The sequence below is a fragment of the Myotis nattereri genome, assembly GCF_964212035.1.
Source record: "Myotis nattereri genome assembly, chromosome: 14".
Lineage (NCBI taxonomy): Eukaryota > Metazoa > Chordata > Mammalia > Chiroptera > Vespertilionidae > Myotis > Myotis nattereri.
In genome coordinates this window covers 53,997,832-54,015,707 of record NC_138089.1, presented here as the reverse complement: position 1 = coordinate 54,015,707, position 17,876 = coordinate 53,997,832, and the positions used below count along the sequence as shown (strand labels likewise).

At 60.1% G+C, this 17,876-nt stretch overlaps 1 protein-coding gene across 1 annotated transcript; it reads left to right on the top strand.

Moving 5' to 3' along the window:
* Positions 1 to 227: 227 nt before the first annotated feature.
* PLCD1 (phospholipase C delta 1) lies at positions 228 to 17,825 on the top strand (the record flags this gene model as incomplete). Its single annotated transcript, XM_081105578.1, has 16 exons — positions 228 to 261; positions 4,783 to 4,938; positions 8,860 to 9,024; positions 12,288 to 12,516; positions 13,707 to 13,836; positions 13,928 to 14,159; positions 14,586 to 14,787; positions 15,148 to 15,292; positions 15,374 to 15,523; positions 15,617 to 15,775; positions 16,009 to 16,168; positions 16,368 to 16,484; positions 16,831 to 17,009; positions 17,105 to 17,237; positions 17,314 to 17,463; positions 17,610 to 17,825. The coding sequence occupies 16 exons, from the start codon at positions 228 to 230 to the stop codon at positions 17,693 to 17,695; spliced, it is 2,427 nt and encodes an 808-aa protein (XP_080961704.1). The 3' UTR covers positions 17,696 to 17,825.
* Positions 17,826 to 17,876: the final 51 nt, after the last annotated feature.

Here is a 17,876-nt window from a genome sequence, read left to right as displayed (position 1 = left end):
CGCCCTCCCGGCCCCCGGGACGGGCGGGGAGAGACGCGGGTTGGTGGACCGGAGGGGCGGGGGCACGGGCGGCTGGCGGGGGCGGGGCGGTGTCCCGGGCCCACCTCCGGCCTCCTCCCACCGCAGTCCCTGCGCGTCTCCTCCGCGCTCGGCTCGGACCCGAGGCCGCCGGCGGCGTGTGCCCCGCAGCGCCCCGCTCCCCCTCCCCGCGGCGCCGCGCGTCGGGCATGGACTCGGGCCGGGACTTCCTGACCCTGCACGGTGAGTGCGTGGCCGGCGCGCTGGGGAGTCCCTGCGAGGGTCCGCCCCGCAGCGAGCCCTCCCGGCTCCGGGCGGAGGACCCCGGGGTCCTGCGTCCACCCTCCGCCCCGTCCTGGCCCGCCCCGCGGCCCTCCGGTCCCATCGGGAAAATCTCGGCCCAGGATTTAGGGTGGGACTGCCAGGCGCGCCCCTGGGCGTTTCCAGCTCAGCCCCCAGCTCTAACCCGAGGTGGGGGGTAGGGGTGCGGGTCCGAAGACTTTCCCCGGGTCCCCCCAGCCTGGGGACTCCCCCTCATCCTGGTCCAGCGCGCACGGAGGGGCCGAGGAGGGAAGGAACCAGCATCCACGAATAAGCGAGTTCTCCCCGCCCCGTCCGGCGCCCAGAGAAGCTCCGCAAAGCCCCGGCGTGCGTGGATTGTTTCAGGCCGCGTGGGTGTGGCGGGTGGGGGGATGGGGTGGGGGGAGAGGTGGGGCGAGGTGTGCAAGGTTGGCCCAGGTCCGGCCGTGCCGCCGTAACTGCCCCGCGCAGAACTCAGTCCGCGATGCCCAGGCCGGGGTGGGGGTGGGGTGGGGGGTGAGGGGCGGGGGGGCAGCAGCCTTATTCCTCCATCTGCGCATCCTCCTGGCTGGACCGGGCCAAGCCTCAGCTGGAAATGCCTGCGCCTCCACCCTTTGTCCAGCCGAACTGTCTCCTCCGACCCCGAACGGAGCCTGAGCCAGCTCCTGGCCCTAACGCGGTCCCTCCTGGAGGGAGAGCAGCCGCGGGCTCCCGACCCCAGGACCTGGAGGCCTGATGGCTGGACGGAACCCCCAACCTGGACCTGGCACGTTTTTGCTCCAGCCTGGGCGCTCGCCTGCACTTGGGAAGCTTACCCTCTTGTCCCCACCCCCTACCCCGGCGTCAGTCAGCTCAGCAAGCCCCGCCCCTCTCACGCCAATCACTGCTCAACCATAGCTCCTTCAGCCTCCCAGAACGCTTAGGGTGAGAGACTTCGTGTCCACTACCCACCCTTCTAAACCAGACCTGGACATCACAGGTGAGAAAGAGCGAGGCAGCGCCCCCAGCTGTCCCACTCGGAGGGGTTCTTACCCGCCAGTCCGGTCTGTCTCCTTTCCCATTGGCCAGACCTGGTCCCCTGGCCCAGAGCTGTTACCCTCATACCAGTAGCCCGGGCTCCTCGAGGCAACCTCGTGTCATGGGGTCCCCCCTCCTTCCAGTGCTCCCTCTTCTCTCCTCAGGCCAGAGGTGCCCCAATGCTCCTGCCAGCCTGGCAGGAAGGGAGACTGACAGCTCAGAGGACCACACTGGGACCTCTGGTTTCTCTCTCCTCATCCCTGAGCTAGTCTAGCGCTGTCTGCCCCACACACTGCCACCTCTCACACGCTGCCCCCCCCGCTCAGACCACCTAAATGCCCTCGGGCGCCTCTGGCACGGCTGCGGCCTCAGCCCATGTCGGCATGGGCTCCACCTCAGGCATCTACGCCTTTGTCCAGTCTCTCTCCCCTGGCACCCCGGTGTCTCCCCTGGAGAGGAGGCTGCCTGGAGGCTCAGCCAGGGCCTCCCAGTCCTGTGGCGTGGGCTTGGCCGCCCTGGCCCTTCCTGTTTGAGACCTGCCTCCCTGGGTATGACATGCCCCTTCTGTCCTCACCCCCAGATGCATGCAGAGGCAGTGTAGAAGACCTGCATGAATTCTGGGCAGACTACTTGGCTTTTTCATCAAGACAAATCCCTCGATTTAATTGTGCCTCATCTGTAAAATGGGAGATAAGAATACTACCTCCCTCATAGGGTTGCTGTGAGGATTGAATGAAGGGATGCCTATAAGGCAGTGGTTCTCAACCTTCCTAATGCCGCGACCCTTTAATTCAGTCCCTCATGTTGTGGTGACCCCCAACCATAAAATTATTTCCGTTGCTACTTCATCACTGTAATTTTGCTACTGTTATGAATCGTCATGTAAATATCTGATATGCAGGATGTATTTTCATTATTAGAAATTGAACATAATTAAAGCATAGTGATTAATCACAAAAACAATATGTAATTATATATGTGTTTTCCGATGGTCTTAGGCGACCCCTGTGAAAGGGTCGTTCGACCCCCAAAGGGGTCGCGACCCACAGGTTGAGAACCGCTGCTATAAGGGAATTAGAACAGTGTCTGGGACCCAGCCTGTGCCATGTTCCAGCAGGCGGCCCATCCCCCAAGTGACCATGCCCTGTGAGTTGCTGCCTCATTCTTTGGGAGATAAGGTTACACCATAAGGCAATCCCGAGCCAGAAAAAAATGACTAGAACTGGATTCAAGAATCAGGGGCTCCTTCCCAAGTCTGAAGCCCTCTGACTGAAGTTCCAGGACCCCCATCTCCGCCTAACTCACTTCCTCTGCTCTCTCCATGCTGGCCAGGGCTGCACTGGCTTCTCGAGCAGGTTCCCAGATGTGCCCGAAAGGACATAACCTTCCAGGGCCCTGTCCTCACTGAACACATCTACCTCCACTAACTTTTCCTACACCGAATCCCTCGCGCCCCACTGTGAGAACTGGCATTTGTAAAAGTGGAAGCAGGAGCCCTGGCCGGTGGCTCAGTTGGTTGGAGTGCTGTCCCCCCACACACCAAAAGGTTGTGGGTTTGCTTCCTGGTCAGGGCACACACCTAGGTTGCAGGTTCGATCCCTGGTGGGGATGTGTACGAGAGGCAACAGTTCGATGTCTCTCTCTCACATTGATGTCTCTCTCTCTTTTCCTCTCTCCCTCCATTTTTCTCTCTCTAAAATCAATAAAAACATATCCTTGGGTTAGGATTAACATTTTTAAAAAGGGGAAGGCAGGCTATATAGGAAGACGCTGGCTTCGTCTTGGCCTCCGGAGACCTGGACTCCAGTCCTAGCTTTGCCTTATATTGTGACCCTGGGCAAATCCATTTGCCTCTCTGGGCCTGTTTTCTCATCCACAGGATCCCAATACCCATTTCACAGAAGTGAAGATAAGAGCACTAATGAGCATGGGAGCTTCTAGGTTGGCTAAAAAACCACTATCCCCAAGAGATAATGATTCCAGAACCACCATAGCAAGTCGGGGTGGCCAACCCCCTACCCACCTCAATTATGATTCAAAGTGCTATTCCTGGGGTTCCAGGCCCACACTACACAGACACACGCTGATCCACCCTGATCAGTAACTTTTTTTGTGTGCCATAGGCTACTTTGGCAGTTGGTGAAGCCTGCAGGCTCTTCTCAGGATCTTGTTTTTAAATGTACAATAAAATACATAATTCAAAAGGAGCAAATTATATTGAGATGTGATTCTGTCGTTGGTGCTACAGTTAACAACCCGTGCACGCTTCCTCTCAAACAGAGGTTCCCCTTACACTCTGCTCTCCGCCCCTCTCCAAAATGGGTAACAACTTGTCTGTGCCCGTTTTGCAGCTCATCTACACTAACACGCTCTCATGACTTACTCTCTGTGGAGTGACTTTCTGCAAGTCACCTGGCGCTTCATTTTATCGTTGCTGTGCTTGTCTGTGCTACTAACTGGCTTTGCCAGTGACTCACTGCCAATGCTGGGGACGGGAGCTGAAGTGAAGCGAACCATTCAGAGGCAGGGAGCAAGAGAGGAGTGAGTCAGGCCTGCAGGGTGGTGTCCTGACCTTGGCACATAGTAGGGGCTCAATAAATAACTGCTGGGTGAGTGACAGAGAAGCTGTCACTTGATGAAAGGTCCCACTGTTCCCCTGCACACTGGCAGCGCAGTGTATACAGTGGCAGTCGTCCTCGTGCATTTATCAAAGTAAGCCTGCGTTAATGGACTCATTGAAGATCAGCTTTTTTTTTTTCCTTCAAGAATTCCATTCGCATTCCGACCCTTGGAGATTACCCACTCAGGTGGGGAAACAGAAGGAAACAGGCCTGCCTGAGGTTCACAAGTGAGGCGACAGCCAGCTGAGTCACAATGAATTCGTTGAGTAATTTTGGTAAAATATTTGGCTGGCGAGGTGGTCTGGCATAGCCTCCATCCCGTTCACAGCCTCCTCCGGGAGACCCCAGCTGGTGTTTGGAAGCCAGGCTCAGGCCCCACCCCCGGTCGGACCCCACCCCTCGGCGGAACACCGCCTTTCCAGTGAGGACCCTCCCGGGGTTCGCCCCCTCTGGGCCCTGACCCCGCCCCGGGCCAGCTTCCTGGGTATAGCTCTGCCTCCACATCGCCTTCCCCCCACCCCCTGCCCAGGCCCGGCTCCTCCCCGTCCCCACCTCTTTGGCTCTGGCTGTGCCCTCGCTCCGCTTTCTGGCCTCTGGTTTTCGTCACTTCTCCGCTTCCTCCTCCGGGGCGCCCCGCTCTCGGGGTTCTAGCTCCTCCTCTGCCCGCCCGGATTCCGCTCTCGCCCCACCTCCAGGGCCTACCGGCCCCGCCCCTTTCGGCCCAGATTTCCCTCTCGCCCCGCCTCTAGGCCGGAGGCCCCGCCCCTCCAACCAGGTTGTAGCCCCGCCCCCTCTTAGTCTCCGCCCCCTGCTCCCGCCTCCTTAGACGTCTGGAGACTAGTGCATTGTCCCGGGCCAGGCTCTGCGGCGGCAGGGCCACTGCGGCGCATCATGCAGTTTCCGCGGGGCCGGAGCCACTCCAGAGAGCTCTACCTGCAGGAGCAGAGCCTCAAGGTGGCGGCGCTCAATGGGCAGAGGCTGGGTAAGGGTCGCAGGGAACACCGACGTCTGTGGAGACTGGGATGGCCGCTGGGGCAGAGGCGGACTAGATGTTCCTTTGATTGGACCTGTGTAGTATTCCTGTGAGTGTGTGACCTATTGTGGGGCCGTGTCTGCAGGGGTGGCATGTGGGGTGAGTCCTGGGGGCATTGGTTACCCCTCTTTCTGACACACCCCAGCTCCTCCAAGCCTCCCTGCTCCTTGTCATCCCTCCCTCCCTCCCTCCCTCCCTGTTTATAGATTTATGAGGCACTACTGGGTATGTGGCCTGGTGCGGAGCTGGTGTGACTGTCATGCTGTGAGATGATCTGCAAGAGTGTGTGGTCCGATGTGATGCTGTGTGCACTGTGGGTGACAGATGTGGCAGGGGGTGATCCAGGCGACTGAGAGATTCTATTACTTTGTGTTATGATGTGGGTTTTCTGACATTACTACCTGTGCCAGTGTACCCCTGCATGGTGGCTGCACCTGGTAATGTTTCCTATCATGGACCCGTGGGCAGGCTCTTGAGTCCTGACTCCACCATGTAACTTCCCTGAGCCTCAATTTCCTCATCTGCGAAATGGGAATAGTGATAGTGCCTCCCTCATAGGGTTGTTAGGGAGGTTAAATACATGCGCTAAGAGCAGTATCTTATTCGAATACTAGCCATTATTATGGTGGATGCTGTTATTATCATGATGATGATGATAAGGCACTGTATGTTGTGTGGCTGTGTGTGACTCCGTGTAACAATGTACATCACTGTGTGACTTGACCTCAGTATTGCTATGTATTATTATGAGTCCCAAGCCCAGTTTGTCTCTATTATGCACCCCCCTAGGTACATGGTCAGGACTCCTGGCACCCCCCTCCCCCCAGCCTCCTATTAGTGCCTACAGCACCCTCTCCTGGGCACCTCTCGGGGTGCAGCGGGCCTGCGCAGGTTAGTGAGCTCAGAGGCCTCTCCCCCACCCCCACAGGAGAAGGCAGTAGAGCTAAGCGAACGGGGCTGGGTGAGGAGTGCCCACACTTTCTGGGTGGTGGGGCCGGCAGCCCAGGAGCCTCGGAAACAAAAGGGCCTCCATGAGGCTCAGAGGTGGAGGTGCCTGCTCAGGTTTCCCAGCGGCCGAGGGCACTGTTATCAACTAGGACCTTGGGACGGAGGTCTGTGTTCGGAAGTCACATCGGCAGCCAGGGGGCTTATCTCTGTCCGACTGCAGACAGGGCCACAGCCTGGCTCCGGGACAGGATGAATATGTCATCTCCTCACGGTGTTTTCCAGAGCTGGAGGGTGGGGCTCACCTCCTCTTTCCCCACCCCCACCCCCACAGTCCCGTGCTGTGGGCAGGGGCTGGTCCTACTGTGTGCCCAGCTTGGGGGGTTGGTGGGGACTGTGGGATCCCCAGCAGGGGCTGAGGTGCCTCTTCTGGCAGCCTGGGGGCTCCCCTCCCCTTCCTCTGGCTGTGAGCTCCACAGACACCACCAGCAGTTTAGGACATCCTGCCGGATGGAGCCCCCTTCTCCACTGGGCTTCCCCTGGGGCTGAAGGGGAACTGCTCCCACCAAGGCAGAGGGGTCTCCTGGGGTGGAGAGACTTGGGACAAAGGTGGGGGAAGGTCACATCAGAAGATCACCTCTGAGAAGGCTCCGAGGCACCTCCTCCAACACTGCACTCGCCCAGTGCTGAGGGGACCAGAGGCACAGATTGGGAAGGGAGGTGCCCAAAGCGATAGGGAGGCGGGTGTTAGCCCTGGACTTTGTCCCCGCGGGAGGCAGGAGCCTGGCAAGAGGAAAAGAGGATGTGGTGACGGAGGCTTACGTCCAGAAAGTTCTGTGGGTCCGGTGGGTGTGTGGGCCTGGCTAGGGAGCGGGGAGGCAAGGACAGAGTGGGAGAGGCTATGAGGGGCTGGGAATCTGGGCTCAGAAAAGAAAAGCCTCCAGGCCTAGGCACAGGCCCCACAGACGGGACCCACCCGGTCCCTGCTGGAGCAGAGGATAAAGATGGCTATGGCCACACAATTTTAATATTGGTGACAGACATGAGGCGAAATGGCCAATTGGCTCTGAACAGAGCTGGCTGCTGGACTGCATGTGGCTAGGGTGATATATACAGATATAGATATATAGATATAGATACAGATATAGGTTGATACATACAGATACAGATCTATAGATACAGATATAGATACAGATATAGGTTGATACATACAGATACAGATCTATAGATACAGATATAGATACAGATATAGGTTGATACATACAGATACAGATCTATAGATACAGATATAGATACAGATATAGGTTGATACATACAGATACAGATCTATAGGTACAGATATAGATACAGATATAGGTTGATACAGATACAGAGCTATAGATACAGATTTATAGATACAGATATAGGTTGATACATACAGATACAGATCTATAGATACAGATATAGGTTGATACATACAGATACAGAGCTATAGATACAGATTTATAGATACAGATATAGGGTGATATGTCCAGGCACAGCTATAGATGTATCTCACTCTATGTTACAATGATAGGTTATTAGGGTGGGGGTCTCTCCTTGATCACACTTGGTACAGGGTCTGCTGGGGGTGAGGGCTCCTGGGGAGCCGGGCATAGTATCCCTTTGGTGCCTCTTGCTTGGGCCTGGGGGGACAAAGGGCATCATAGCTTTGGGAGCCCATGCCTCAGGCCAGCCTGGGTCTCCGAGAGCAGCAAAAGGGTGCCAAGCAGCCAGGGCTCTGGTCCTCGCTGTGGGACTGCACTGGGACTTACCAGGAGGCGTCTCGGCCCCAGGATATTCAGTGATGGGGCGGCCATGGAGGGACAGGGGCATCTCTCTCTTCTGGGACAAGGATCAAGACCCACTCAAGTAGGTCCAAGTCAGGGGTGGCGATCGTGGTGAGGGTAGCAGGGATGGGCACAAGGGTCCCAGAGTAACTACAATGTTGACATTAAGAACTAGAAAGGCTTTACCTCGGGACCTTCCCAGAATCGTGCATCATCTCATTTAACCACAGCCCTTCCCTTTGAGGGGGCTGCTATTTCTATCCTCAGTTTACAGACGGGACAGCAGAAGCCCTGCAACATGAAGACACTTGTCCAGGTCACACAGTTGTCGGGAGGGGGACCTGGACGTAGGCACCGGTGATTCCATAGCCAGTGGAGTTGGGAGGCTGTTGGGCTCTGAGATGCTCTGGACCCATTGCCATCGGTGTCTGTCCCTTTTCTTTCCTGCTCTGCCCGATCTTTTAGTCCCGCTTCCTTCAGGTCACTCTGACCCCTAAGTGTGACCAGGAGGGGCCCACCTCGTCTTTCAGAGCCAGGCTACTTCCTGGGGGGTCTGGTCCCCTAGGGACCAGGAGTCCTTAAATTAGCTGCCCTCCCTTTGTCCATTCAGCTGTGGGTGGCAGGTCAGTGTATGAAGCATGGCCTTGAGTGGGTAGGCATCCAAGGTTTACGTGCCCTCAGCTGGCTCAGAGATGACTTCGTGTGAGGCAGGGCAGGTTGGAGCATGGCTGAAGGAGGGAGATGTGAACAGAGAGATGGGGACGAGGCTGGGGAGAAGCGGGCTCCTAGAGCAGTGATGGCGAACCTATGACACGTGTGTCAGAGGTGACACGCGAACTCATTTTTTTGGTTGATTTTTCTTTGTTAAATGGCATTTAAATATGTAAAATAAATATCAAAAATATGTCTTTGTTTTACTACGATTACAAATATCAAAAAATTTCTATATGTGACATGGCACCAGAGTTAGGTTAGGGTTTCTCAAAATGCTGACACGCCCAGCTCAAAAGGTTCGCCATCACTGTGCTAGAGGGTCTGGAGGTGGGCGTGGCCAGCGTGGGGTCTGGGACAGCAGGGACACTGGAGGAGGTGGCATCTTACGAGCTCTGCCCCCCAGGCCTACAGAATGACGAGGACCTACAGGCGCTGCTGAAGGGCACCCAGCTCCTGAAGGTGAAGTCCAATTCATGGCGGCGAGAACGCTTCTACAAGCTGCAGGAAGACTGCAAGACCATCTGGCAGGAGTCCCGCAAGGTCATGAGGAGCCCGGAGTCCCAGCTGTGTGAGTGCCCAGGGCTGTGGGGAGGAGGCAGAGTGTGCCACCCAGGCTTGGATGGGGACACTGGTGCTGGCTGGGGGTGGAGGTCCATCAGGGACCAGGACCACAGATAGGGAAACTGAGTCCCAGCCTGGTGGGGTATAGGTCAGGCGTGCAATCAGGACCAGATAGGGGGACATTGCAGTTAGCCAGAGTCCGGGGGAGGAGGCAGTTAAAACTGAGCTCTGGGCTGGGCTGGAGCGCACAGGACTCAGGACTGCAGACAGAGATGCTAAAGGCTTCTGGGGGTGAGGGGCACGTAACCATGACCACAGGTGGGGAACGCAGGTTCGGAGGAGGGAGGGAGCTGGACAGTGCTGTGTGAACGCATAGGTATCCGCCCAGGCCCTTGTGGGGAGCAGGGAAGTTGGGCAGACTAGACTCCAGGTGTGGTGAGGCCAAAACCAGCCCAAAGTTGGGGCAGATAAAGTCCGGTCAGGATGTGAGGTGGGGTCCTTCCCTAGGACTGGGGCCACAGCAGGGAGATGGGGCAGAGCGGGGCTAGGACACAAAGAGAGAGGCCTCAGCAGGGTAGCTCCCTCGAGGGCAGGGGTCCGAGGGCTTTCCAGAAGCTTTGGAAATGGCCCAGGAACCCAAGGCTCAGGCCTGCAAATGGAGAGTGTCCCCTACCAGGCCTTAGGGGGAAACTCTGATGACGGCTTAACACAGACTGCCCCCAAGGCTTTGTCAAATGCGAGGTCTACGCTGCTGCACCTCTACGTGGTGGGAAAACCACAGGCCAAGGCTGTCTGTCACGGCTGCCACCTGTGGTCACGGAGCACCTGAAACTTGGCTAGTGTGGCTGAGGACCAGGACTTAACTTGGTCGGATTTTAATGAATTTCTACTTAAATGACACATGCGGTTGGTGGCTGCTCTATGGGCCAGTGCAGCTGGGTCTCTCACAGCCCAGACCTCTGGAAATCCCTCACCCATTCACCTCCCTTCGGCCGTTTGGGGACAGGCAGGGTCAGCACACTGGCAGGTCTATAGGGAATCAGGTCAGACACAGGTGACAGGCCCCAGGCAGGAGTAGGAGGGTCACAGGAGGAAGGGGAGGGTCAGCCCGCAGAAGGGACCCCAGGAAGGGTCTGCCGGGCCTCAGGACACTGGGCAGAAACATAAGAAGGTATGGCCTGCTGACCTGTGGCCTGAGGGGCCAGAGGTGAGGCAGGACAGGGGCAGGGGCCGATGGGGGAGCTGGCCTGGGGCCTTGGGGCTGTGGGCCAGGGCAGGGTCCGAGGGGATGGAGACTGAAGCTCTCAGAAAACCACCCTCAGCGCACGTCTGCCGCTCAGCACTGGAGTGACCCTGATCTTGCCTCTGGGGCACCAGCCAGGCTTCTTCACAGGCCTCTGCCCTGATATGGAGTTTCCCGCTAAGCGCTGGTGGGTGGCGGCCCCGTGGGAACAGGGCATCTTACGCTCTGAGCCCTGGGGCTTCCTGGGAGCCCAGCAGCCAGCCCATATGAATGGTTCCCAGTGTGTGCCTCCCACCTGTGGGGCTGGGCGTGGGGGCGGCAGCGGAGTAGAGGCTCAGGCCTTTCCAGACCTGCCCTGGGGAGGTGAGACCCTCACACTGGGACGGCGAGGAGCAGAGGGCAGGATAGACTTCCAGGCAGGAGACCCAGTGTGAGCAAGAAGCAGGGCGAGACAGAGGATGGGACGTGAGCGAGGGGGCAGCAGGGGTGACAGGTCCAGGGCCGGGCGTCGGGTGTGGTCAGGTGAGGACACTGGCCCAAGAGGCTCCCCGCCATGTCAGAGCCACTGAGGCAGGCCTTGGGCTGTGCTTGCCTGTCGGCTGCTTCCCTGCTCTGAGGGTGAGACTGTTGTCCTCAGCGGTACTCTATCCTCAGGGAAAGTGAGGCCAGGTGAGGGAGGACTGGTTCCCCTCCCCCAGGTCTCTCTGCCTCTGCTCCCTGATCCCTAAGTCTCCCCTGATTCTGTCACCAATACGCCCCTCCCTCCCCCCAACACACACACCACCCCACTCTGGTTCCCAGGGGCAGACAGGCATTATCAGCAGTGGAGGCATCTGGACTTTCTCTCTGGAGTGGGTGGGGGTGCCGGCCCGGGAGCTCCAGGGCTCAGGCTTCCTGTTTGCACTCCAGCCTGGGTCGGGGGCAGCTGGTGTGGGGCCTGGCGGGGCACAGGAGGCTGTGGGCACAGGGATTAAGCAGGGATGTCCCTGAGCCCTAGATGGCCCAGGGCTCACGTGTCCCACTTCCCAGAGCCTGCCGCCCAGGCTGGGCACATGGCACACACATGGGGCCTGCAGGTGGCTAGGAGACCCTGGGGCGCTCAGGGTGTGTGCGGGCACGGGGGGGGGGGGGCGCGAGGGGGAGAACAAGCGGCTTTCAGCTAGAGCTGGTCTTGGACTCAGGACAGATGGATGTGGATGCTCAGGATGGGGGTGGGGCAGGCGCAGAGCCTGGTGGGACTGGCTCCCAGCCAGATCAGGGAGACACATTGGGGGTTGCTGCTCCCTGAAGCCTGGAAGGCTGGGCTCTGACAGCAGGGCCCTCCGTCCGGCTCCTAAGGGCAGAATGATGTAATCTCTCAGACCCCCCGTGGGCATGCTCCAGTCTGCCTCTTTGATCCTGGAGGGCAGAGCCTTCCTGCACCCTCATGGCCCAGGGGTTCCCTGAGTTCTGCACACATACAGACACCAATGGGGTAAGGTCCTCTTTACCCCCCGACACAGCACCTCTCCCTCTGCCTGTGCCCCCAGACCCCAAGGCCAGGGCTGACCGAGGGTGGCTCGCGGCTCCTGAATGGTCAGGAGAGGGGCCTGGAGGCTCACACGACTGTCTGAGGGGAGAACGGGTCCAAAGTCAGTCCGATCAGCAGGGTCTCGGTCACAGGCCCCAAGCTCCAGAATGGTCTGCTCTGCCCCAATCCTCTCCCAGGGCCCTGCTCCCTACAGCACAGAAACAATGGGGTCCGGGGTCCAAGGCGCCGGTCCCACCCTAAAGTCAGTCCCGCTCTGTGCGTTCACCCTGCCCACTGCAGCTGTGTCTCACGCTCCCCCTCCACCTCGGTCTCTGCCTCCCTGCCTCCTTTCCCCGCCACTGGCGGTCCTCCCGCCGGCTCCTTTCCCCCCGGATCAATGCCTGAGCTCCAGCCCCGCCTCTGTCTCTAAACTGTGGCCCCTTCCACTGTGGCCTCGACCATGTGGGGGGCAGGGGCTGGCCTCATGCTTCTCTCTGCCCCCACCCCCTTCTTACAGTCTCCGTCGAGGACATCCAGGAGGTACGGATGGGACACCGCACGGAGGGCCTGGAGAAGTTTGCCCGGGACGTGCCCGAGGACCGCTGCTTCTCCATTGTCTTTAAAAACCAGCGGAACACACTAGACCTCATCGCCTCGTCACCAGCTGACGCCCAGCACTGGGTGCAGGGTCTGCGCAAGATCATCCATCACTCAGGCTCCATGGACCAGCAGCAGAAGCTGCAGCAGTATCCTTTCGGTGGCAGGGGGACCAGGCCCAGCCTGGGGATTCTGGCTGTGGTTGTCCCCAGGTCAGCCCGGGTATGGAAGATACCCAGCTCAGACCATCATACCAAAGTAGCACAGATTCAGTTAAACAGCATAAATACCTTTTCTCACAGTTCTGGAGGTTGGAAGTCCGAGATCAGGGGGCCAGCATGGTGAGAGCTCTTCTCCTAGCTTCTGGATGGATGCCTTCTTTCTCACTGTGTCCTCACACGGCAGAGAGAGAGAGAGAGGGAGAGAGAGAGCAAGTTTTCTGGTGTCTCTTCTTATAAGGACACTAATTCCATCAAGAGGGCCCCACCTCATGACCTCATCTAAACCTCCCAAGGCCCCATCTCCAAATACCATCCTATTGTGGGTTAGGGCTTCAATACACGCATTTTGGGGTCGGGGGGGGGGGACATAATTCAGTCCCTAGAAGAAGGGAAGCAGGGGAGGCATCTGGAGCCCTTTTTGGTCCACTCTGACTCAAGCACCAGAGAGCTATGCAGCCCCCGCCCATGTACCCTCTTCACCGCCCCCCCCCCCGCCCCCCTGTAACCAGCGCGGAGCTGGGAGGCTGAGGAGAGTCGCCTGCTTCAGTGGGAGACCTAGCCTCTGGCATTTAAATCACCTATTTCTCAAGGTCAAGGCTGACGGGACAGAGGATAGAGGTCAGAGAGACGTGGGGGTTAGTGCCCCATCATGACAACGTGATCAGTGGCTTGAAATTTGCTGTTTCCTATAAAGTAAGCCCCAAGTGCTTTGGTCGAGTTGGCTAAGGGTTATATATTGAAAACGAGAGGACAGACCTGTAAATATTAACAGGGTTATCCCTGAGGCTATGGGGGATTTGTTTATTTTTCTTTATTTTCTACATTATCTACAATAAATCCTTTTATAGAAAGGAAATAAATATTTTTAAAATTGGAAAGGGTTCAAAGCCAGCTAATAGGAAAAAGCCCCCGTGCTAGGATGTGACATTTCCACTCAAGAGGCCACCAGGCCCTGCCCCTGGCATTCGGATTCCAGTAAGTGGGGCCTGCGGGGAGCCGTGTCTCCAGTGGCCTCAGTCTGCCGGGGCCCAGGAGTCGATATTGGGCTTGAACCACGGCTCTGGCTGGGGCTCTGGGGGGACGTGGGCTCCTGGGTTCTTTCCTTACTTCTTGCCCAGCTGGATTCACTCCTGCTTGCGAAAAGCTGACAAAAACAAGGATAACAAGATGAGCTTCAAGGAACTGCAGAACTTCCTGAAGGAGCTCAACATCCAGGTGGACGACAGCTACGCCCGGAAGATCTTCAGGGTGAGGCAGCAGGGAGCCCTGGCCGTTGGGTCCTTGGCCCTGGGCCAGGGCCGGCGCTGAGCCTGCCCACGGGGCTGTCCTGGCTTTGCAGGAATGTGACCACTCCCAGACAGACTCCTTGGAGGACGAGGAGATTGAGGCCTTCTACAAGATGCTGACCCAGCGGAAGGAGATCGACCGCACCTTCGAGGAGGCTGCGGGCTCCGGGCAGACCCTGTCCGTGGACCAGTTAGTGACCTTCCTGCAGCACCAGCAGCGGGAGGAGGCGGCCGGGCCTGCCCTGGCCCTCTCCCTCATTGAGCGCTACGAGCCCAGCGAGACTGGTGAGGGCCACACCCGGCTGGGAGACCTCTTGGGGACACTGCAGCCCCAAATAGGGAGCTGCAGGAACGGGGGTGCCTCAGGACCCACCCGGCCAGTATTTGCCGGCCCATGAAAGCAGCCAGACGGCAGACAGGGCTCCAGCCTCAGTTCCTCCTTCAGGGGGTTTTGAGGACCCCTCTCCCAGGAAAGAGGAGAGGAGACTGGGCAAGCAAACACTGTCCCTGCTTCCCTCTTGATGTCCATCCTGGGCCCACCTTTGAGACCCGGCCCTGTCCTGGAGGGGGCCCCGGGGCGCAGGCACAGAGCCGGAGGAGGTGAAGTCCTGTCCTCAGGGCCTCACAGCGTGGGGTACAGAACAGGAGAAGACAGGGCCCCGGAGGTGGCTGCGGGTGGAGGGCTCTGACGGGTCCCCGCCTCCCTCCCAGCCAAGGCCCAGCGGCAGATGACCAAGGACGGCTTCCTCATGTACCTGCTCTCGGCCGACGGCAGCGCCTTCAACCTGGCGCACCGGCGGGTCTACCAGGACATGGGCCAGCCGCTCAGCCACTACCTGGTGTCCTCCTCGCACAACACCTACCTGCTGGAAGACCAGCTCACCGGGCCCAGCAGCACCGAAGCCTACATCCGGTGGGGCAGCCCGTGGAGGCCGGGGGCGGGGCTCCGGCGGGGCGGGGCTCCGGCGGGGCGGGGCTCCGGCGGGGCGGGGCTCCGGCGGGGCGGGGCTCCGGCGGGGCGGGGCTCCGGCGGGGCGGGGCTCCGGCGGGGCGGGGCTCCGGCGGGGCGGGGCTCCGGCGGGGCGGGGCTCCGGCGGGGCGGGGCTCCGGCGGGGCGGGGCTCCGGCGGGGCGGGGCTCCGGCGGGGCGGGGCTCCGGCGGGGCGGGGCTCCGGCGGGGCGGGGCTCCGGCGGGGCGGGGCTCCGGCGGGGCGGGGCTCCGGCGGGGCGGGGCTCCGGCGGGGGCGGGGGTCCTAGCGCCACTCCCCCTACAGGGCGCTGTGCAAAGGCTGCCGCTGCCTGGAGCTGGACTGCTGGGATGGACCCAACCAGGAGCCCATCATCTACCACGGCTACACCTTCACCTCCAAGATCCTCTTCTGCGACGTGCTCAGGGCCATTCGGGACTACGCCTTCAAGGTGGCCACATCCCGGGGGTGGGGGGTGAGGAGGGGAAGGCTAGGGGTGGCCAGCCCCTCCTAATCTGCCTTGGACCGCCAGGCGTCCCCCTACCCTGTCATCCTGTCCCTGGAGAACCACTGCAGCCTGGAGCAGCAGCGCGTGATGGCGCGACACCTGAGCACGACTCTGGGCTCCATGCTATTGGACCGGCAGCTGGAAGGGGCCACCACCAGCCTCCCATCCCCTGAGGTGCACAGTGGGCACGGGGGTGCCCAGAGAAGAGGGCAGGGGGGCTGGCTGGGAGGCCAGCTGGGTCTTGACCAGCTGCCCCTCCATCCGCAGCAACTGAAGGGGAAGATCTTGCTGAAGGGAAAGAAGCTAGGGGGACTCCAGCCCCCCAGCGGGGAAGGTGGCCCTGAGGCCACTGTCGTGTCAGATGAGGACGAGGCAGCGGAGATGGAGGATGAGGCCGTGAGGAGCCGAGTGCAGCACAAGCCCAAGGTTCGAGGGGAAGCTGTGTGGGGAGGGCATCCCTGGGCCCTCCCCCATCCTCACCCCCCATCGCCGGGTGGGATGGTTGCCCTGTCTCAATTCTCTGTGGCTGCCACTCAGACCCTCTGCCCCCTCTCTGTGTCTGTCTCCCTCTCTCTGTCTCTGTGTCTGGGTTCCTGGCTCTCTCAGTGTCCACCTGCCCCCACCTCTGACTCTAACCCGGGCCTCCCCGTGGCCCCCAGGAGGACAAGCTCAGGCTAGTGAAGGAGCTGTCTGATATGGTCATTTACTGTAAGAGTGTCCACTTCCGGGGCTTCTCCAGCCCTGGCAGCCCGGGGCAGGCTTTCTATGAGATGGCGTCCTTCTCTGAGAACCGCACCCTCCGGCTGCTCCAAGAGTCAGGTGAGCCCCGCCCTGCACCCTGAGGGTGCTGCCTCTGTCCGACCATCCGGGCTGGGGCCAGGGCCGACCTGGCACCCCCCACACCCCCAACCCCGCCGGTGAACAAAGTTAGCATTCCCTGCTGCTACCAGCAGAGCTGGTGGGAGGGACTCAGGCACCCCTGTGGCCTCCCTGCCTGACCATCCCGTACCCGCCTCAGGAAACAGCCTTGTCCGCCACAACGTGAATCACCTGAGCAGGATCTACCCTGCTGGGTGGAGAACCGACTCCTCCAACTACAGCCCCGTGGAGATGTGGAATGGGGGCTGCCAGATCGGTACGCACTGGCTGGGGCCGGGAGGAGGCCTGGCTGAGGGCCAGGGACCAGGAGACCGTGGAGACCGAGGCAGGGCGGATGCAGGAGTGTGTGGGCTCAGGAGCTGGTGACCTCAGTTGGGAGCTGTCCCCCTCATTAGCATCGTAGTCCTTAGAGTTTTAGCACCAGAAATGCAACGCGAGGTTGGTGCAGAGAGTCGGCCGGAGGGCAGGAGGCCTTGCAGCGATACTGGCCCCTGCTTCTGCCTCACCCTGTGTCTCCAAGGCCTCCGTGGACCCTGAGGAGGCTGGGCTCTAGGGCCCCCGAAGCCACCCCACAGCCCGTGACTGCTCTGTCCTACCTGTAGTGGCCTTGAACTTCCAGACACCTGGCCCAGAGATGGATGTGTATCAGGGCCGCTTCCAGGACAACGGGGCCTGTGGGTACGTGCTGAAGCCTGCTTTCCTGCGAGACCCCAACTCCACCTTCAACCCGCGGAACCCGGCTCAGGGGCCCTGGTGGACTCGGAAGCGGCTCAACATCCGGGTATGGCCAGCCAGAGAAGGGCCAGGAGCCCACAGGCGCCCCCCTCCCCCCCTTCCCCCTCGGTACCATTCCTGATGCCCATCACCCCTCCGCAGGTCATCACGGGGCAGCAGCTGCCGAAAGTCAACAAGAGCAAGAATTCGATCGTGGACCCCAAGGTGACGGTGGAGGTCCACGGCGTGGCCCGGGACGTGGCCAGCCGCCAGACTGCGGTGGTCACCAACAACGGTACGTGCCGAGGCGGGGCCGGGCCCGGCCGCTGCAGCTGGTGTCCGAGCTGCTGACACGGCGCCTGTGCCCGCAGGTTTCAACCCGTGGTGGGACACGGAGTTCGAGTTCGAGGTGGCGGTGCCTGAGCTGGCCCTCGTGCGCTTCGTGGTGGAGGACTACGACGCCTCCTCCAAGAACGACTTCATCGGCCAGAGCACCATCCCCCTGAACAGCCTCAAGCAGGGTGAGTGTTTGTCCGGGGGAGGGGAGGGCCAGGGGGCGGGGGCAGGGCCTGGCATCTCTTGGGCGGGGGTGGCTGTCCCTTGAAGCATCCTGCCCGAGTGACTGGAACTTTCCTTGTGTGCTCCTTCCCGCCCCCTCACCTGCCAGGATACCGCCACGTGCACCTCTTGTCCAAGAATGGAGACCAGCACCCATCTGCCACCCTCTTTGTGAAGGTGTCCCTGCGGGACTAGGCGTGGGAGCGGGCCAGGCCTCTGTCCGCGGCCCAGGGCAGGGGGGGCGCGCTGCTCCCAGCCTCGCGCTCAGAGCGGGAGGCCCGCCCTGCCTTCGGCTCTGACACACTGTCTGTGCTGCTGCCTCTCCCGGGGCCTAGGAGCTGGCCTGGGCCCTGGATCTGTCCTCACCTCCGTGAAG